Source organism: Castor canadensis, chromosome 11, assembly GCF_047511655.1.
Source record: "Castor canadensis chromosome 11, mCasCan1.hap1v2, whole genome shotgun sequence".
Taxonomy (NCBI): domain Eukaryota; kingdom Metazoa; phylum Chordata; class Mammalia; order Rodentia; family Castoridae; genus Castor; species Castor canadensis.
The window spans coordinates 141,612,471-141,631,995 of NC_133396.1; the positions used below are offsets into that span (position 1 = coordinate 141,612,471).

The 19,525-nt window shown below is 53.3% G+C and overlaps 1 protein-coding gene across 2 annotated transcripts in view; it reads right to left on the reverse strand.

Moving 5' to 3' along the window:
• The window catches only part of Stum (stum, mechanosensory transduction mediator homolog), a 48,022-nt gene extending 28,972 nt beyond the window's left edge, over positions 1 to 19,050 (reverse strand). Inside the window, exon 1 of one of the 2 annotated variants that reach the window (XM_074048845.1) lies at positions 18,741 to 19,046. In XM_074048845.1, coding sequence (XP_073904946.1) covers positions 18,741 to 18,930 — 190 coding nt within the window. In that variant the 5' untranslated portion in view covers positions 18,931 to 19,046. Of the gene's footprint in view, positions 1 to 18,740 lie in introns of both variants that reach the window. The other variant, XM_074048844.1, reaches the window with a different exon arrangement.
• Between the last annotated feature and the right edge of the window lie 475 nt (positions 19,051 to 19,525).

The window sequence follows — 19,525 nt, forward strand, 5'->3', positions numbered from 1 at the left end:
GGTACCGTAGAGCCCACAGTTTTCCTGCTATGCCAAGGCAGAATCCCTTGGGGACATTGACAGAGCTTGGGACACTTTCCCTGGGGAGATCAGGCAAGGGTGCCTGGGCCCCAGGAATGGTGCCCTGGAAACTTGAGAAGCTCCCCTTCCCTGCTCAAGCCACCCAGAGGCCCTGCCTTCTGTAGGGGGCTCAGGCAGAGTGGACTCACCCCGTGGCCTGCCCACAGGAAACACGACCACTCTACTTCCCAACTCACAGGCGCAGTGCCGCTGAGGACAGCCAGCCTCCCCACCTGGGGCAGAACCTCCCTGTAGACCCGGATGTGGTGGACTGCCCTCCACATCTCAGAACTTCCTACAGATTTGTCGAAACTGTTAGGTAAGTGTAGTATATCTCCCAAATATGGACTGAAAAATGCCCAAGAAGCTCCCAGGACTCTCATCTTGGCAAGGTCAAATGACATTTCAATATCCTTGACCTGGGAATGCCCCTCAGTGGAGGAAGGAGACGGCCCAGGCTTCTTTGGTGACACAGCTGACAGGTTCTGGAAGCCACTTGTGTCATCATGCCCTTGAATCTTTGCTCAGGGATGGGAACCGTCTTGCAGCCTCTGTCTGTCAGTGGAGTGGCTCTGATGACACTGTTTTAAGCAACTTTGGCTAACAGGCCTGCAGGCACAGAGAAATGCAAAGAAAGGGGATAAAGGAGGGAAAAGACCCAAGGGCACAAACCACCCAGAGATCCACAACTGGCACTGAAAACTTGCATCTGGATTTTCAGTGAGCTCTGACTCCCTTTTAGCATTTCCTTTCATTACGAATGTGACAATAGCCCAAATGCTATCAGCAGAACCTGGTCTGCATCGTAACAGAAATCACAGGTATCTCCAAGCAAAGTCGGTTTCTCAAACTGGATCTTCATACTGAAGGTGCTCCACAGAGCTTCTGTACGCGAATCTGTTTGTTCAGTATTTTGATAATTGCTCTTCAATGTTATTGGGGTGCTTGGGTTAGAGATGCCTTAAAATACATTTAAGCAAAAACATTATTCTAAGAAGGGGTCCAGACCACTAAAGGGTCCAATAGCACCAAAATGAGGTTGGAAACCTCTGGCTTCAGGTCCTAACAGTTCCCCCAGGTGTCACCCCATGATTCAGCCTGAAGGATAGAAGGTCCGTTAGGTGGACGCTGGGCCCCAGAGCTGGGGAAGGAGGAGGCCTGAGTAGGGTCAAGCCACAGGTGTGGCCGTCGTGGGAAGGAAGCCCAGCGGAGGGGCGGCCTGGGCCCCATGGGCTTGCTGGACTAAGCCTTGTCACCCGCGTCTGTTCCCGGGTCAGGGTTTTCCACCTGTTGGAGGAGCTCCTTCGGGAACTTTGCTCTTGCTTGGTGGGTTTTAATGGTGTGTGGTGCTGTGGCATCAGGCATCCTAGATGCTCTGACGTGCCAGTGTGCTTTGGATGAGCCCCGTTGCTAGGAAACAAACCCCAGATGTTCCTTTAACACAGAGTTCCAGAAAAGCAAGCTCCTCCTTACTGAACCCCACCACAGATTTTCTTGGGCCCCTGGTTCAGACCAACAACACTTGCCAAAGGCCAGTGAGCCTTGAGGAAAATCCAATGAATGCTCTAATTGCCCAGACAGAGCATGGGGCGACAGCCTAGCGCAGAAGGGAGGACACCCTTGTATACACAGCTACCTGAGAGCATCAGGCAGGGGCCATGAGAAGGAGGGCTTGAGGGAGGAGTGGGCTGAGGCTGTGGCCAGCCTGCAGCAGGAGGGGGGCCATGCTGTATGGCAGACACTGTGAGTTGCTGCCTCTGGGTTTATAAGAGCTTTCCTGCAGGGTGGCTCCAAGTTAAACCAAATGCAACTGTAGCCTCATCCGGAAGGCTCAGGGTGATTCTGCCAGATAGGCAGACTGGGGCTCCAGTGTGGGACCTCACCTGCCATCTCGGCCTGCGGGGTCCATGAGAGCCATACGGCAGGTCGCTGTTGTGGCAGTCACCCTGGCCAGGCCTCAGGGTCACTTTTCACTGAGACTCCCAGGAGTGTTTCTCAAATGGGGTGCCCCCCGGCCCACCCCACTTCTGCTCATACCATGATCCTCTCTGAGGCAAGGGCTCTGCCAGGCTCCCCAGGGCTTCTGATACACTGTGAGGTCAGAGAACCACAGAGAAAGACCATGTCAGCCGGGCCCTTGGCTTGTCATTCCTCTCCAAAACATCAGCACCTGCGAAGAGTGGGCATGGTGCCAGACTTGGAGGGGCGGAGCCAAGCAAGGACCTGTCCTATACTGGACAGGCCACATCCTAGTGGCCCTGCTGGTTCATGTGGCACTGGGCCCTGAGGGACAGAACAGGGGTACCACAGTAAAATTCCAAGGATGATAATAATAATTATATTTAATCCTTACTATGTACAAAGCACTGTCCTAGGATTGAATATGTAGTAACTCATCTAATCTTCAAGAGAGTCCAACAAGACAGGTCCCATTATTATCCCCATTTTGCAAATCAAGAAACTGAGGCACACAGAGGTAAGTCACTTGCCCAAGATCACACAGTTATGGTGGTAGAGTGAGTGGGATCAAGGAGGTATTCCTTCAGCTCAAAAAGGAATTATATCCAGAGACAGGTGACCAGAGGAAGGGCGCACACATACACAAGCACCTGCATAGACACACACACTAAATGCCTCCAAGCATCCTGTGTCCCCGAGTGACATCATCAAATGTCCTTTTACTGGAGCCCACAGGTGACCTCTCCCTCACTGACCTCTCCTCTGGGCAGCAGGGCAGTTCTATTTCTGCTTCTTGCTTTTCAGGGAATGGAGTGTCCTGCCAGGGACAGCAATGCCCCAAGGGGACGCTCCCCAGTGTATTGTGTGTCTTGGAATCCAGGCTCAGGGGACTTGGCAATGGCCACTGGAGTAGGCAGCAGGCAGCAGGGCTCTGGACCAGGGCTGTGTGTCCCCCACTCAGCGGGTGGTTCTCTGCTGCCTGCCTACCAGCCCCAGCCAAGCTGCCTGCAATTGGTGCATTCAAAAATTGTTTTTAAATTAAATGTATATGGTGGGAGAAGCCTGATCTGCGCTGCCGGCTGGGCTCTGGCTCCAACTCACACTTTGGTGAGCCATGGTCCTGCAACCATCCCTGCCAAATTCCTCTGGGCTGTGTGAGAGCAAAGAAAAATGCCTGGGAACTCCCCCGAGCCATCCTGACAGGCCCTGCGCAAATTCTCTGCCAGGGTTGAGAGCTGGACAGGCAGGCGAGGTGAGTCAGCAGGTCCCCCAGTCCCAGGAGGGGAGACAGAGGGGTCTCCCCGCCCTGAACCCACGGTGAGACCCACAAGCCAGAGCACCCTGCAAACGAGCCTTGACCCAGGCCTCGCTCTCTGTTCTAGAAGCACGAAATGTGATCTGGCACATGTCCTCCATCACTCTTACTCTTTTTCAAAAAAACACACGCAACGAACACTCACAAGTCAGCAGCAGCTGCTGGCTGCCTCTGCGGGCTGCAGGGTGAACAGTCTGGGCCTCTCTGTGGGTGTGAAGGGTGAGACTGTGTACCATGGGGCCAGCATGCTGCATCTTTCTAACGTGAGCAAACTTCCCCGTGTGCACTGGTCCTAGGCACACAAGGGGTGCGGGTGTACATGCTCACACGTGCACACTCCCCCCTCGTCATGTCTCATGTTTGGCTCCCAAGCAGAGGAAATCAGCTCTTGGCCAGACACACTGTCTGGTACCTGCTCCCCTAGGTGGCCCTGTTTGTGTTTCTGTTTTTCCAAATAATAACAGTCAACACAATGGCTTTCTAGTAATTCATGATTCCTTATGATTCATAATTCTGTGTGATTCAAACGCCCTGGCTATGCCCAGGTGCTCAATTAGGCAGTGCCGGGTGCCAAATCCAGGCCTGCTCACCAGGCCTGGGACCACGCTGACTTCCACTGCCCACCCCTCCTCCCTGGCATTTCTTCTCTAGCATGGCTTTCAGCTATGGCAAAATGCTCTCTCTGATTGGCTCTGCTCCTCCCTCTGTCTCTGAACAGTCAGTCCACTCCATGGGAAATAGGGTTTAATGGTGAGCCCCCGCTGTTTGTAAGCCAAACCAGATGTGGGGCTCCGTTGATAAAAGATGGTGCCCGTTCGTGACTCTGGGATTGTCTGCCTCTCCTGATTCAATCTTTCCCCACTCACTGGCATTCAAGATGAATATAAATAATGTCCTTTTTTTTTCTTTCTTTCTGTTTTGAAATGGTCTCCAGACTGGCCTGGAGCTCATGCTCCTCCCCGCTCAGCCTCCCGAGTGCTAGGATTATAGGTGTGTACCCCCACGCCCAGCTAAAACCATTTACTCAGGGTTTTGCTCGTTTAGCTAACCTTGCTGTGTTTTTACTTTCTCTTGTTCTCATTGCCAGTGTTTAATATTTGTGCAGTTTTGTGCTAAAACTGTGGGACTTTTGAACAAATTTGGTTAAGAGAGAAAAAGAGACCCCAGGTTCCTCATCATCCCGGGACGGCTCCAGGCTAGTTAGTCCTCAAAGGCTCCTTAAAACCAGGTTGGTGTGGCTTGGACAGGGCAACTGTGAGCAGAGAAGCCTAAGACACACCCCAAGGGCTTGGTCCTGAAAGCAGGCTGGGACGCTCCTCTCCTTCCCACTGGCCAGGTCCACTGTCCAGAAGCCTCTGTGCTGCCGTGGAGTTTATGGAGGACCCAGCACCCTGCCAACACATGGGTTCTCGGAATTTATTTACAGTGTTTGAGGGAAGCAGCTGTGGGGCGGCTGCCAAACTCACCACCTACTTTCCCCCCAACCCTGCAAATCAACCTCATCCTTCAGTGTGCAAAATCCCCACAAAATCATGTTTATGGAAATTATATCGCCATGGCAACTGTAAAGGTCTCACAAGTATTTTTAAAATAGCAAATTAACAAAACCCACTTATAAAAACTGAAAATCTGTTCCTTTATGGGCATTGGTGAACACTGAGGCTTGAGCACCACAAAATGTGTTCGATGGCAAGAAGTCAGTCAAAAGCACTCTAGACCTGGATTAATTGAGGGCAGAGGGTAGAACCTGGGAACACAAAGTTTGGTTTCTCTAATAAGAGGCTGAACCTTGGATTTATTCTGGAAAATGACACCAAGATCTTCTGGTACAGAAAAATGTGGGTAAGAGACCCAGGTTGTCGAAATACTAATTTCTTAACCTTCTATCTTCACATCGCTGATATTATTACCTTCCCCATTCTGCAAGAAGATTCCATTTTTAACTCACAGGTTTTTAGCCGTTGCATAAGCTTCTGCTGCTGCGATTTAGCCTGGCTGAAACGCTGTTATAAAACCTGCTCTCAGAACTCGCACACGAATCACACAGGAGGGGAAACCAGGTTCCTGAGCTTGGCTTTTAAAATACGTAACTGGTGTGGCTATCAAAGGGGATGCTTTTAAGTAGATGATGCACGAATTTTTGGTGTCTTTTGTAAGATTGAAAATGCAATAGGCGTATTTTGATGAGTCTTCTCGTAACAACGCAAACAGTGGAGGCTCTTCCTGTGAGTGAGGAAGAAAATCAGCCTGTGAAGCTCATTTCTTTCCTTGTTCGGTCTGAATCTCAATCTCTGCAGAAGGGAATGGAAGGGAAGGGGGTAAGAAAGCAAAATGATGGGGCCTCGGGAGGGGAACAGACACTGGACTGAGGGACAGCCCACTTTCTGCAGCTTCTGCTTGTCACAGCGAAAGAGAGGAGGAATCAGTGCTGACCCTGAGCACAAACAAACAGGGCAGGTGTGGTATCTTGAAGGTGAGTCTCCAGGTGAAGGAGACAGTGCTGCTTCCAGCCTCAGGGTTTCCTAGAGAGAGTGGGTGGAGCACCAGATCGGTCACTGGGGATCCTTAGGGTGGGAGTGGGCCACCAGACAGCTCTGAGCCCAGCACCAGAGGCCAGACCTGCTGGTAGGAGCTGGGGTGGGAAGTCCACTCAAACCTTCCCACTTCCCCACCCCCTCTTCTCTGGGCTCACTCTTCCCAGACACTTGGGCCTAGGGATCTCCTGAGAACCAGGGGCCATTTGGAAGCTGGACACCACATTTTGCAGACGGCAGGAAGCTCTGGCTCCATCAGCCAGCTCTTCCAAAGCATCCAGGAAGAAGACTGTTACAAATCAACTTCTTCAGGAAAACCAGGGGTAGGGGTGACAGAGCAGGCAGGCAGTGTGGTGCCAGACCTGGGGATCGAGGACCTATAGTCCAGCCAGAGACGTGAGAAATGATTGTGTCTGAGCTGAGGGGCTCCAGCAGGAAGCCAAGGCTCTCAGCAGTGTCCTCACGCTCTCCTGAGAGTCTGGAGAGGGCTGGGATGGTGGGTGGGCTGCAGGATGGAAGCCAGAGAGAAGCAGCAGTCAACTCCCTGACCTCCCTCCTCCTCCTCTCCATCCTCCCTCCTAGTGTCACCCTTTGGCCAGAACACCTGGAAGGCAGAGGGCTAGAGAGCCCACGGTGTGGGCAGCAGAGAACTGATGGGGCAGAGAGGGGAACTGGACCCAAGCTATTCCCCTGCCCACAAGGGCAAGAACACGAAGGCGGCGACGAGTCTGAGGTCTGGATTCCCCATCAGCAGGAAGAGACACTGGAGCAGAGCTTCAGCCCACGCCCTAGGTGCACAGCCCAGGTTAACTCTCTCAGCACAACCCTACTCCAAATGGACACAAATGGAGCTGGACAGGGACAGTGAGCACCATCAGACCAAGGGTGCCGTCATGACCGTGCTGGAGTGGGAAACCAGGATTCCAGGACTCCACCCAAAAAGCATATGTCCTAGCTGGTTATCAGCAGCAATGGCTGTGATTCCACTGGATGCTCAGCACTGGGTCACACACTGCAGCAAGACACACAAAAGATATCATCAAAGAGACGAGCCAAACCTACTCGATAAATCAGAAAACCCCACCGGAGTGGGGGGTAGACCAGATGTCTGAAAAAGCAGCTTCCTGGTTTAAGTGTATAGTTTGTCCGTGACTGTGCTTTCTGCTCCCAACATGGACTATCTCCAGAGTATGTTGAAACCCTGTTCACTTCCCCCTCATGGTTGGGGGCAGTGCCAATCACCAGCTGTCTGGGGATGGTGGGTGGGGAGCAATGAGAATGCAAAATGAGGGGCTGGAAAGAGCCCTGAGGATCCATAACCACTCCCCACCTCCTTCCCTGGGCAGCCTTCAAGGAGTGTGTGGGTTGATTTCCATTCTCTCCCCAGTACGTATTTAATGCCACAGGTTGGACCTGGCCCTCAGGTCCTCCTGGGACCACACATGGAGCTCTAAGACATCCTGTAGCATGAGTCACTTTGGGCAAAATAAACCTCATGGTGGTCGCAGCCGTGAGTGCCACAGTGACTGGGTGTCTTGCCAGACCCCTGGCTCTTCCTTGTTTGCTTTCCCTTTATCCCACGTCAGTCCTGAGAACTGAGACCCCTTGTCTCGGGACGCATCAGCCCCCGAGTGTGGCTGTGGGTGCACTTGGGCCCAGGACCACCCACGCTTCCTGCCAAGCCGGCCTCTGAGCACGGATACCTCTGGCTGCCACCCTCTCTGCCTTGACCTCAGAACCTCAGCTGCGTGACCCTAAGATGGTCATGTTTATTTTTTCCCTTCTGAGTCAGGCCACAGGGAGATCCTGGAAACATTCCACTAGTGTGTTCAACCCGCATGACCCCTCTGAGCAGCTAAGGTCAAGGGGCAGCGTTCCCACGCCCAGCCTCTGCAGGGCACAGGCACCAGTTACTGGTTTGAGTTGGTTTCTCTGAGGTCTTTGAATGATCCTTGGACTCCAACTGAGAAGTCAAAAAGAGGAACAGCCAAGAAAATAGACTTCAAAATAGCTCTGCAGCACTGGGATCTGCTCTGACTCCAACTGAAGCACTCAGACTCCTGAGCAGACCCAAAGGACCTGGGCCACTGAAGGGAATCAGACTGTGCACCACTGACCTCCTAGGGACCCACCTGCTTATCACTCAAGTGAGTGATAACCAAGCCTGTGCTGACAGGGCAAGGGACACCCCGGACTTCCCAAACTGCTGCAAGCTGCAATTCACTTTTTGTGCCCTTAGGATTTGCATGGTAGGTGTCATGGGAAAATCTCCTTTAGGAGTCTGGGCCCTGCACATAAATGGCTCCTTGTGCCACAACTTTCTCCTATGGCCCCCTGATAATCCCTGAGTTAGACCCTAAGTGAAAAAAGAGAGACATGACTGATGAAGGGACAGTAACTTGGAGTTAGGTGCAATTGCTGTGTCTGAACTGTATGAATATGCTGGCTTTGAGATATATATATATATATATATTAGCTTGTTATTTTAAAATGCTTTCAAACTGGCAGGGAAGTTGCAAGAATCATGCAGAGAACTCTCTTCTACTGTTCACCCAATTCCAGTTACAAACACAATACTGCATTGCATGTTGTCTTGCATTCTCTTCTCTCTCTCTCCCCCTCCCTCCCTCCTTCCCTCCATTCTTATTTTTTTTCTGAACCATTTGTGAACAGTCTGCCTGCATTATGGCCCATCATTCCTTACCTCAGTGTTAGTTTCTAAAGAACAAAAGTATTTTCTTATATATTTATAACACAGTTATCAAACATAAGAAGTCCGTTATCTAACCTGTGGTCCACAGCCCCATCTTGTCAATTATCTCCATCCCTCTCTTTATCCCCTGGTACAGGACGCAAGCCAAGATCATGTTCTGCATAGAGCTGTCGTGTTTTTATTTCCCTTACTCTGTGATAGATTTGAAGACTACACAACAAGTACTTTGTAGCATGCCCCTCAATTTTGGGTTTGGCTGATGTTTCTGGTGAATAAATTCAAGTTACGTAAATCAATGTCGTGTCCTTCTTGGGATGTCACATCAGAAGCCACAGAACCTTTGCCTGTCCCTTACTTTTTAACAGCTTCATCGAGATACTATTCACATACCATAAAACTCATCCATTTAAGAATTCTGTGGCTTTTAATAGTCACAGAGTTGGACAACCAACACCCCTATCAAATTTAGAGCACCACGAATGTTTCCATCACCCCAAACTCACTAGCAGTCGGCCCCATCACCCTCAAACTCAGCGCCATTCCCCACCACTACTCTGCCTGGACTGTAGACATTTCCTGTGGATGGAGCCATAGCGAGGGCTTCTTTTGCCTAGCAGCAGGTTTCAAGGAGCAGGTGATGTAAATTTTGCTTCTCCACTCTTGGATTTCCCTCCTGCAAGTCATAAGCACGTCAACATCATGCAAGTAAGAACCTTGCTTCTTATCAAACTTCCCCTAGAGTTCGAGTTGAGGTTTACTGCCGAACCAGTCTTCACTAAGAAGGTTTGGCAAGGCTGATTCATCTCCATGACTCCCTCACATCCTCGGTCATTAGCCACACAACTTCACAGAGGTGACGATGATGATGGTGGAGGGTGGCCCCGTTCCTCTCAGCACCATCGTGACTGCTCCAATGAGCCCATGCGTCCTGGCAATGGGACAGCCAACACCTCTCCTCTGCTCCATGCTCCACCTCTGAGTGGTCCGGGTACAGGGGACTCCTCAGAGACACACTTACTGTGGTGAGACCCCTGCCCGCCCCTCACCCTGTGTGGAGCCCTGTGAACTCCAGCCTACTTCTCTCTGAGCTAAGAAGACACAGAACCGGATGGAAGCTAGGGCCCTGGGGTAGGTAAAGTTCACCAGGTTAAAGGAGCCAGGCTCCAGGTTGGTCAGCTTTCCACTACTGGGACAGAAACCTGAGCAGACCAGCTTAAAAGAGGAATGACTTATGTGGTTCATGGTTTCAGTCCATGGTCCATGGACTCTACCAGCTTAGGGCCTGTGTGAGGGAGTCCATCACCACGGAGTGAGTGCTGGAGCAAAGATGCTCACGTCAAGGCAGCCGGGAAGCAGAGAAGAAGGGACTGAGGTCTCACAGCCCCTCCAAGGGCACACTCCCCAACAGCCTAACTGCCTCCAAGAGGCCCCACCTCCTAACACACCACAGGCTGGTGGCCACACCTTTAACCAGGGGCCTTTGGGGGCCCTCATCCAAACGAACCATAGTGGACCGGCTTCTGATTCCACCTGTCCAACCAACAGTTTGACTGTCAATGCAGCTTCACTTTAGCGGGAGGTGCTGGGCAGGTGGAGGCGAGTAAGGCACCCCAACCCCAAGGAGATGATTTCACATGTGAACATCAAGAGATCCACCAAAGAGACAGAATTTGAGTCAGGGCAAGAGAGCTGTCTTGAGTGACCTCGCCATTCCAAGGAAGGAGGAGTCCACCTCACTGGAGCAGTGAAGGCTTTCAGAGGAGGGCATTTGAGATGGGCCTTGAAGGCTGTGTAGGAGTTAGACAGTGGTGGCTGAGGAGGATGTTCCAGGCAGAGGATAGAGCAGGAGCGACAATGCTCCTTAATAAGGGACTAAATGAAGCAAGCAAAAGTGTAGGTGGGGTTCACCGTGGAGTGGGAGCTCAGTTTAGTGGACTGTGGGAGATACTGAAGGTGTCGGAGCTGAAGGCAGTGATCCAAGCTGAGACATGAACAGCTTGTTTCAGAAATTCTTCTGAAACCTAACGATGCCACAGCCACACCGAAAACTAGGAAGTCCCATTTCTACCTGAACTACACCCTGGCCTCAGAGTGACACTCTGGCCCCCAACCAGGGCCAGCACCCATTTGTCCCAGAGGGAGAGGCCACCTCACCACAGACATGCCTCACGTCTGACTTGAGCTGTTCCACTTCCACGGAGAGAGGCTCCCCCAGGGGCGCTGCTGCCTCCTAAAACAAACTCTGCCAACTCCAACCAGCAGTCCTTACGAGGGGCCGCGTGCAGCCCACCCGCTGCGCTGGCCTGGGCTCGAACTCTGAGCCGGGATTCCCCCTGCAGAGCTGAGAGAGAGGCAAAGGGTCCCCATCCACGGGCTTCCTCAAGGGCACTGGACTAAGGGGCCCTGCTGCACGAAGCCTCTGAAGTGGTCAACAGTGAGACTGCTGGCAGGGCGGGAAAAAGCAAAAGGCTGTGGGCTTCCTAAGAGAGACCTGGACAGCTCGGCAGAGTAACTATTGACATGTGAGTTCACATTTAAATAGCCGAACTACAATCCAGCTCAAGAAATATTTCTCATGAAGCTATGGGTGGGGAGGGAGCTGGGGTCCTCACAGCAGCTCTAGCGCAGCCACTCCCAGGTCAGGAGTCTGCACAGTGTCCACAGTCCTCACCGAATTCTTATCCACAGCGCATTCACTTAACGTGACACACACTGACTGACCCTTCAGACGGCGGGATTTCAAACACAGACCAGGTGCCATCCTCAAGTTCACAGTGAAATCACTGTAGGCAAAGCCTGTGGGACACGGGTGTACCGTCCTCACCCCCACTCACCACAGGCTGTTCCCACAGCCTTGCAACAAGCCGCAGAGTTAGCCTCAGACACGCATCCCTCACACAGGCCCAGGGTTTGGGGAGGACCATGGAGAAACCTAAGTGGTGTGTTAACCAAACCCTAGAGAATGTAGGCGCTGCGCTTGTCTGGCATGTCAGGCGTGGTTGGGTGCTGTTGTAGTTTGGGTCTGTGATGTTCCCCTAAGGCCCATGTGTTAAAGGCTTGGTCCCCAGGATAGGATGGTGGAACCTTTAAGAGGAGGGGCCTAGTGGGAAGAAGTTAGGTCACTGCGGGTGAGACTTGCAAGGGAGAGTGGAATCCTGGTCCCTTCCTCTTCTCTCTTGATCCTAGCAATGAGGTGAGCAGTGTTACTCTGCCATCTGCTCCTGCCATGATGCTCAAAAGCAATGGGACCACTGATCATGGACTAAAACTTCCAAAACTGTGAACGAAAACAAACCCTCTCTCTTCAAAGTTAATTGTCTCAGGCATTTGTCACAGTGATTCCCAGAAAGAATTCTAGGTCTTGGCTCTGCAAGATGCATGGGACCAGGATGCTCCAAAAGATGGCAGTGCTTGTTGCAACTGCCTGCTGCACGTTCAGCCCCAGGTGTCACTCTGAGAAAGACCCACTGCTAACGTGAACTGACATGGACAGCCCTTTCCACCTGTGCAGCACTTCACAGCTAAGGGAGCATGGTGACCTGTGAGATAGCTGAGCAGGGATCACCACTTCCACCTCCACCTGGAACAGGCTCAGGGAAGCTGAGTGACACTCCCTGGTCCACACTGCTGTGGGGCCAGAACCAAGTGGGAACCTCCTGCCTTCTAGGTCACAACCCTCCTGTGATGCTTTGCGGCTTCGTGAATCTGACATAGGACTGGAAACAATTCGTGCTCTCCAGGTCACTCCACTGAGCCTGTTGCTCATTCTCTCATTCTCTCTCCTGTTCTTTCTTTCCCTTCCTTCCCTCCCTCTCAGACTCTTGCTATGTAGTCCCAGCTGGCTTTGAACTTGCGATTTTCCTGCCTAGGCCTCCCAAAGGGCTGGGGTTACAGACATGCACCCTCATGCCCAACTTTCCATTTCTCATTTTCTGAGTGGTCAAGTTTGCCAGGAAAGCACTGCCCCACTGCAGCCATCTAGGCAAAAGTGCCTGCCCCGCCAGCATCCACAGTCCATCTTCCCAGTCGGCTGTGAGCTCCTGATGGCAGGGACCCGTGGGCTCTGACTTTGTGCTCCGCCGTGATGCACAGTAGGAGCACAGTCTGTGTCTGGAGAGGGAAAGGCAGGCTCCTACACCTCGCCGAAATGCTCTGCGCCTCTGCGCACTGACCATGCCCACAGCTCAGAAGAAGGGCAAGCACTGTTTATACGTCCACTTGAAGTGACCCAGGGCCACAGTGACATATGCTGCACGTGTGAAATACATGGTGGATTTGGCCGGCCGGAGTTTGAAGACTTAGTACACCAAAGAGGCACAAAACACCACATCAGTAATTTTGTATCGATTAGTCACTGAAGGCACTGTGTGTGGAAGTCTGGGTCCGTGGCTTTAGTGAAATGCGTCGCTAAGGTTAACCTCACTTATTCCTGGGTTGCACAGGGCACATCGTCAGGGCTCGAGCTTCTGCTCTGAGTGACTTGGAAGCACTGGAGGACTCTGAAGTCAGTGGCATGACCTGACTCACTTCAGCCTCAGAGGGATCGCGCGGCTGACAGGCTGAGGATGGACTGTAAGGGACCTCAGTTAGGGCAAGCAGACCATGACGAGTCATGAAGCGATTCGGGGGAAGACGGAGGCTTGCGCCCGAGCGCTAAGAAGGCAGCTATTCAGATGCCGCAGACCCGGAGAGCAGAGCCCAGAGCATTTCCGGACAGACCGGGCATGGGGCGCGAGAAGAGAGGAGGCAAGGATGAGGCTGGCTTTTGTCCCGAGCAAGTGGAGGATGCCACTGACCGAGAAGGGCAAGAACAAGGGAGGGACAGGATAGGGAAGAAGACCAGGAGTCTGGCCTTGGATGTCACGTCTAGGGTGTCTTTTGGTGTCAAGAGGACAGCTGGATGCAGACTCTGGAGCTCAGGGCTGAGGGCGGGTCTGGGGTCTCAGTGTGGGAGTCTCCGTCATGAAGCTGCAATGCAAAGCCAAGAGAGAGACCGTAGGCAGCAGCAAGAGGACCAATGTCAAGGGCCCTGGGGGTCCCACGTTCAGAGGCTGTCCAGAGGAGCCGTGAGAGAGAAGGCGCAAAGTCAGGAGAAGAACGTGTTTCGAGAGGAGGGCGACAGTCAGCCACAGTGCCCAGCGCTGCTGAGAGGCCCAAAAGAGGACAGAGAACCGGCCAGTGCACTTGGCAACCTGGAGGAGACTGGGACCCCCAACAAGTGCAGGATAGGTGAGTGACAAGCACAAAAACATCAGAGTGGGTTCGAGAGGGAGAGGGAGGGTTGGAGACCATACAGATGACTCCTTCGGCGAGTTTTGCTATAAACAGGATAAAGAAACACACAATGGTGGGGGGGCGTACTATCAAGACAGGCTAGTTAGAGAGGGAAGACAAGTTCAGCTTGTGTTCACGCCACTGGGAATGAGCCAGTACACAGAACAACGGATGATGCCCAGAGATGGGGACTTCTGTGGGTGAGCTAATCTCCAAAGCATGTGCTTACATTGCTTGCTCCTGTTTTGTCACCTGGAGACATCATTCACTGATCATCTGCTAGGTAAGACAGCTTGGCTACATTGTTTCCACCTCCCTCTACCCTTGTTCTGACTTTATCCCAGCCTGTCACTGTTGTGTCACTGTCCCAACACGACACTGCTGCAGTTGGTCACTTTGATGGCTCACAATTGCACCCCATCCACTGCTGTCCTCCACTTCTACAAGTGTCTTCACCTTATGTTGTCAAGGGGGGAGTCCATGGGCTGCTTTGTAGCTGTTCTCAGGTAGTCTTCAGGGCTTTGTCGTCGGTTTTAGAAGGTGAAAACCACTGAACAGCGTTTTCATCATTATGACTAAGCAATATCCCTCACTGCAGAGCCCAAGAGCCCATGTCTTGCACCTCTTGTCCAGTGACGCAGACCACAAGGACTTGAGTCTGTGTCACATCCTACTCTGCACATCCCACTGCTCCAAATCAAGCCACATTTGGGATTGCTTCATATTTGAGCTCTGCCTTTCATGAAAGGTTTTGGTTTTTTTTTTCCCTGAAGTTTCTAATTATCTTTCTTTTTAAGAAACATATGCCTTGTGTGCCCATCATTGCCTCCAAATTCCTTCTCAATCCAATTATTGTTTGGAATCTTCTTCCTTCTAAAGCCTGTTGACCTAATTGGGCAGGTTACTTCATATTTGGATCTTAATGCTATTGCATGGCCTTTTGTCTTTACTACAGTTACTAATTGCTTCTGTTTTTCTTGCTTCTGTTCTGTTTTGTATTGCAATCTTAATTTCTTGCAGTGTCCCACTACTCTCTAGTATGTGGAATGTCCCTGTCTCATGTCATCCTCAGAGACCTTGTTCCTGGCTCCTTCTGTCCCCCCACTCTAATGAAGCCTGACTACCCTCCAGGCCTGCTGAACGCCTGCATCCTGGGATCGCTTTCATGGCTATTCTGAGTAGGAGTCATCATTTCCTGGATCTCATATCTTCTTCCTTGGTCTACTCCCTTACTTTGCTGAGACACGTCTTCAAGTAATTTCCTTTAAAGGGCTGAGTAGGAGGTAAACTTGCATCCTCGGGCCTACTTCACTTATATATAAAATAAAAGCATTGGATCAGATGATCCCTAACTCCTGTTCCAATGTTATGTTCATTTATAACATACTGTTTCCAAGAGAAATTTAAAAACAGTTGCGGCTCTCAAGGAATTTACAATCTATTTAGATAGACAAAGGATAAACTCTCAAAAGAGTAACAAAAATTCATCAAGACCATAAGGTAGGGCATGATTAGCCATCGGGGTGAACCTTGGGCCTAAAGGAAAGAGAAACGCTAGACCAGCCTATGGAGCTCTCACTGGAAACAAGATTTCAGTCACACCAAAGAGTGGGCAGTGTATTAGGGACAGATGACATGTTTATGTAACACTCAGCAGTAGATGAATGGCCACTGTTAGCCAGATGGAGTGGTTAACTGTCAGTGGAAGCCCCTCCCTCCCCCTTTCCCTGCTTCTGTCTGAGTCATTAACTTTTATGTCTTATCAAATCGTGATAGACAATAATTTTTAAATATGCAGGCACAATTATACCCGTCATCAATAGGCAGATTCTCTGCCCATTTCAGGGCATAACAATTAACTTTCATTACAAGTATGAATAATGGTATGAAAGCCTATAAATGTCCTTCTGACCAGAACATGAAGGACCTGGTGATGATCTTTATCAGGAAGGTTTCTCTGAGTAGGGCTGGGGATGACTCTCCTTACCAGCCCCCATTTTTAAAAGTTGCTTTGTGGGCTGGGGGTGCAGCTCAGTGGTGAGTGCTTGCCTAGGATGTGTGAGGTCCTGGGTTCCATCCCCAGCACCACGAAAAAAATTAAAAAAATAAAATAAAAAGCTTTTCACTGTGCCAGTGAGGAGTGATCACAGAAAATACCTCCTTCCCATGCACTCCCCCAGAGAGGAAGCCTCCACAGCACAGGCCTTATCCGGGTCGTGCTATAGCTGGGATGTAGAAGCAGAGGGGAATTTTAGGATGCTGCTGCTCTAGGGCAGATCCTGCAGACTGGGAGGACCTGAGGCATCAGAGGAAAAAATAATGAGGTTGAATTCATTCGGCCCCATGCTGGCGCACATCCAACTTGCAAACACTGGGAGGATTTGGAAGGAAGGCAGTTTCCAAAAAAACCAGGGATCTTTGGGTCAGTGGTCTGAGCAGTTTCCAGCACGGGAGTGTGTGATGACGGTGGTGAGTGCATGGAACCACAGGGCCAATTTTGTCACCAGGGCCTGACCTATACCACCCCTCTGGTGGTATTCTCTAACACCCTCCTGACCCCAAAACAATGAATGGCTGCTAAGACACTGTTGCTGCTACCCCCTTGGTACTTAGCTGATCCAGTTTGTATCACTTTTCCTCAACAGTCTTGCCACCTTAACGGATTTACTCCTCCTCGTATCCCCAGGGCCTGTGTCAGCCCAATGGATGAGTAAGTGGATTGAAAGCTGGTCGTTCACCAAAGGGCAGAAGCAGCACGAATATGCAGTTATCACTGGAGCTTCCGATAAGCCAGGAGGACTTTGAAGAAGTAGATCTGAGCCTAGCAGAGGGATCCCAAGAGGTGGGATACTCAAGTCACGCCAGGTGGAGGCAAGGCGGCCCGGGAGGAGAGCAAAAAAAAGAAAAAAATGCCCCCGAGGTTTGCATGATCTGTCTGGGTCAAAGGTGCTCAGAAGCAGGGCTGCCACCACAGCAGTGCCTCAACTCAGAGATGGGGTCAGGGTTCAGCTCCGCACAAAAGCAAAGCCCACCATCCTGGCAGAGCTTCCCATGTGCCAGACCCTGGGCTTTAGGCTGTCACTTGTCATCCTCTCAGTACCCCAAAGAGACAGGTGTCCCTATGGACAGAGCCAGAGCCTGGGCACCCACCCAGTGAACTGCATAGTAGCAACCAAAGCGAAATGAGAGGATGCTGGTCCCTGACAACTCAGAACTCTGAACACCTAGGGCCTGCCTGCCCTGCTGCTTTTGTAGCTTGCTTAGTTCCCCTTTATTTTCTCCTGGTTTCTTAGAAAGTGTGAGTGTGTTGAGATAAAAATCTCATCAGGCTCTGATCTGAGGAGAGGAGCTGTAAGGAGGAAAAGCTAGATCCCCACGGAGGGCTTTAAGGAAGAGCAGCATGGCTGTCACAGCAGCAGGGCTAAGGGTAGCAAGGGTACCTGGTGGGTGGGACCCAGAAGGACAGGTGCAGGTGCAGGAAAGAGATGCTGTCCTCCAGGGCTGGGCTCCTACAGGACTGGTTCCCTCCCCAGCAGCAACCAGGTATGGCCCGCCCAGCTGACACTATTGTGTCTGATTCCTCAAAAGCCTGTAGGGTGGCATTTACTTCACCACTTAAAAGGCTAGAACCAAGATGCACGCTTATGATCTTCACATCCTCTTGAGAGGTGCAGGTGGTCTTTACTCCAGCAGGTGGAAATTCCTGATGCAGCTAAATGAGCGTGGGCTTGGCTCTGGGCAGTGTCTCTCTGTGGACAGAGAGCTGGCCTGATACCAAACGTGGGGCAGGTTGCTAGGAGCAACTCTTTTTCCCCCTCACATAGCCCTTCCTTGCCCCACCCTCCCCTGGGGCAGAAAGGCCAGCACCCAAGGGGGAAGCCAACAGGTCCTGGGTGGGCGGGTGTGGCCTTGGGGATCACCGCACCTAGGCCCCTACAGAGCTGGATAGGAGCAAGGCCTTGAGAAAGGTCAAAGCGGAAAACCTCAGCCAGCTGACCGCCACTGCTGGAACTTGGAGCCATCCGCTGGCAACTGGCCGGCCGGCAGGGGCAGGCTTTCCCGGGAGAGGGCCAGGGTGCCAGTCACTCCAGCCCCGCGCGGCGCACGGGGGCGCCGCTCCGCGCGCAAGATCCGCGGGTGGCAAAAGCAGTCAAGTTGGAGGGGGGGGTGCGAGCAGAGGCTTGGGGTCGGGGAGCGAAGGTCAAGAAAACGTCTCCTCTACTTTACTCGCCCTTTGGCACTATCTCCGAGACTGGCTTTTTCTGTTTTTAATTTGGGAGCACCAAAGCCACCAGGACTCCCTCAGGCGGCCAGAGTCCAACATGGAATTTTCGGGGTGCGCTCCCTTCTTTCTTAGGGCTCACCTCTAGCCACATGCAGTTCAAACCCACATGCATCCATACTAAAAAAATCATCCCGGTCCCGGTGCGCTGGCTCCCAGGAAGGAGGCGGAGGGGACTCTGGCTAACGAGCCCTCGCCCCACTGGGCCCGCACCCTGCGGACGCAGGAGGGCACGGCGGCGTGTCGCCCAAGCCCTGTCCCCAGCTCAGCTGACTTTTCACACGCGACAGGGAGAAGCGGCTCTGGGACAGGAGCCCCGCCCGGAGCGGGGTACCCGACGGGCCGCCGCCCGCGGGCCCCAACATCCCCCGCAAAGTTTCTGGCTCTTCCTCGCCGGCCCGGGGGTGGAGACCCCCGCGTGGCGCCTCCCTCCGGGCGCCCACTCCACCTGCCAGGGGACGCCGGGCGCGCGGCCGGGCGCGCGTGGGCGCAGCATTCACAGCCGCTGCGCGCCGCACGGGGGTCTCCGGCCACGCGGCCCCTCCGCTGCCCCCCACCCCGCGGCGGGCCCGGGTCACGGGGGTCGCGGCCACCGCGTCTTACCCAGTCCCGGCACGAAAGTGTTGAGGAAGAGGCAGATGACGGCCACCGGGAAGGGCATGTAGGGGATGGCGGCGCGCAGGGGGCCCTTCTTCTCGCGGACCTGCACGACCACCCCGCTGGACGAGGACGCCCCCCGGGGGTCTGCGGCCGCGGCCGCCGCCGGTTCGGCGTCTTTGTGCGAAGGCTCCATGGCGGGCTCTCCGGGAGCCGGGCTGCCGCTGCCGGGGCTGCGCCCAGCGCACAGGGCAGGCGACAGCTCCGCGCCCCGCTCCGCGCCCCGCGCGCTCCGGTGCCGCACGGCTCGCGGACAGCCCCGCCCTCCCGCGTCCCCACACCCCGGCGGAGGGCGGGGAGGGCGGCGTGACACTCGGCGACAGCGCTCCGACGCCCCTCCCCGCAGGCCCCTTCCCCCCCTCCGCCAGCCCATCACCCGAGAGGAATGGAGAACCCGGGCGAGGGAGGCAGGCAGGAGAGGGGCGCGGCGGGCCCGGCTCGCGTTCCCCGCCCCGCGAGGGGTGGACACCTCCCCTGCGCCCCGAGAGGCACGCGAGCTGGCGTGGGAACCCGGCGGGCTGAGTCCCCTGGGGGCCTCGGGTCACCAGGAGGAGGCGTTTGACTCTGGAGAGGTGGCCGGGACGCGCGCTGCCGACCCCTAGTGACCCTGTAGTTCGCACTGCTTTAAACGAAGGGGTCTCAAGTCACCGAGAAAAGGCAGCCCCGGGGTCGGTGACAGAGCTGTCCACACCAGGCCGGGTCCCCAGGAGCCACTGCCCTGTACACTCACG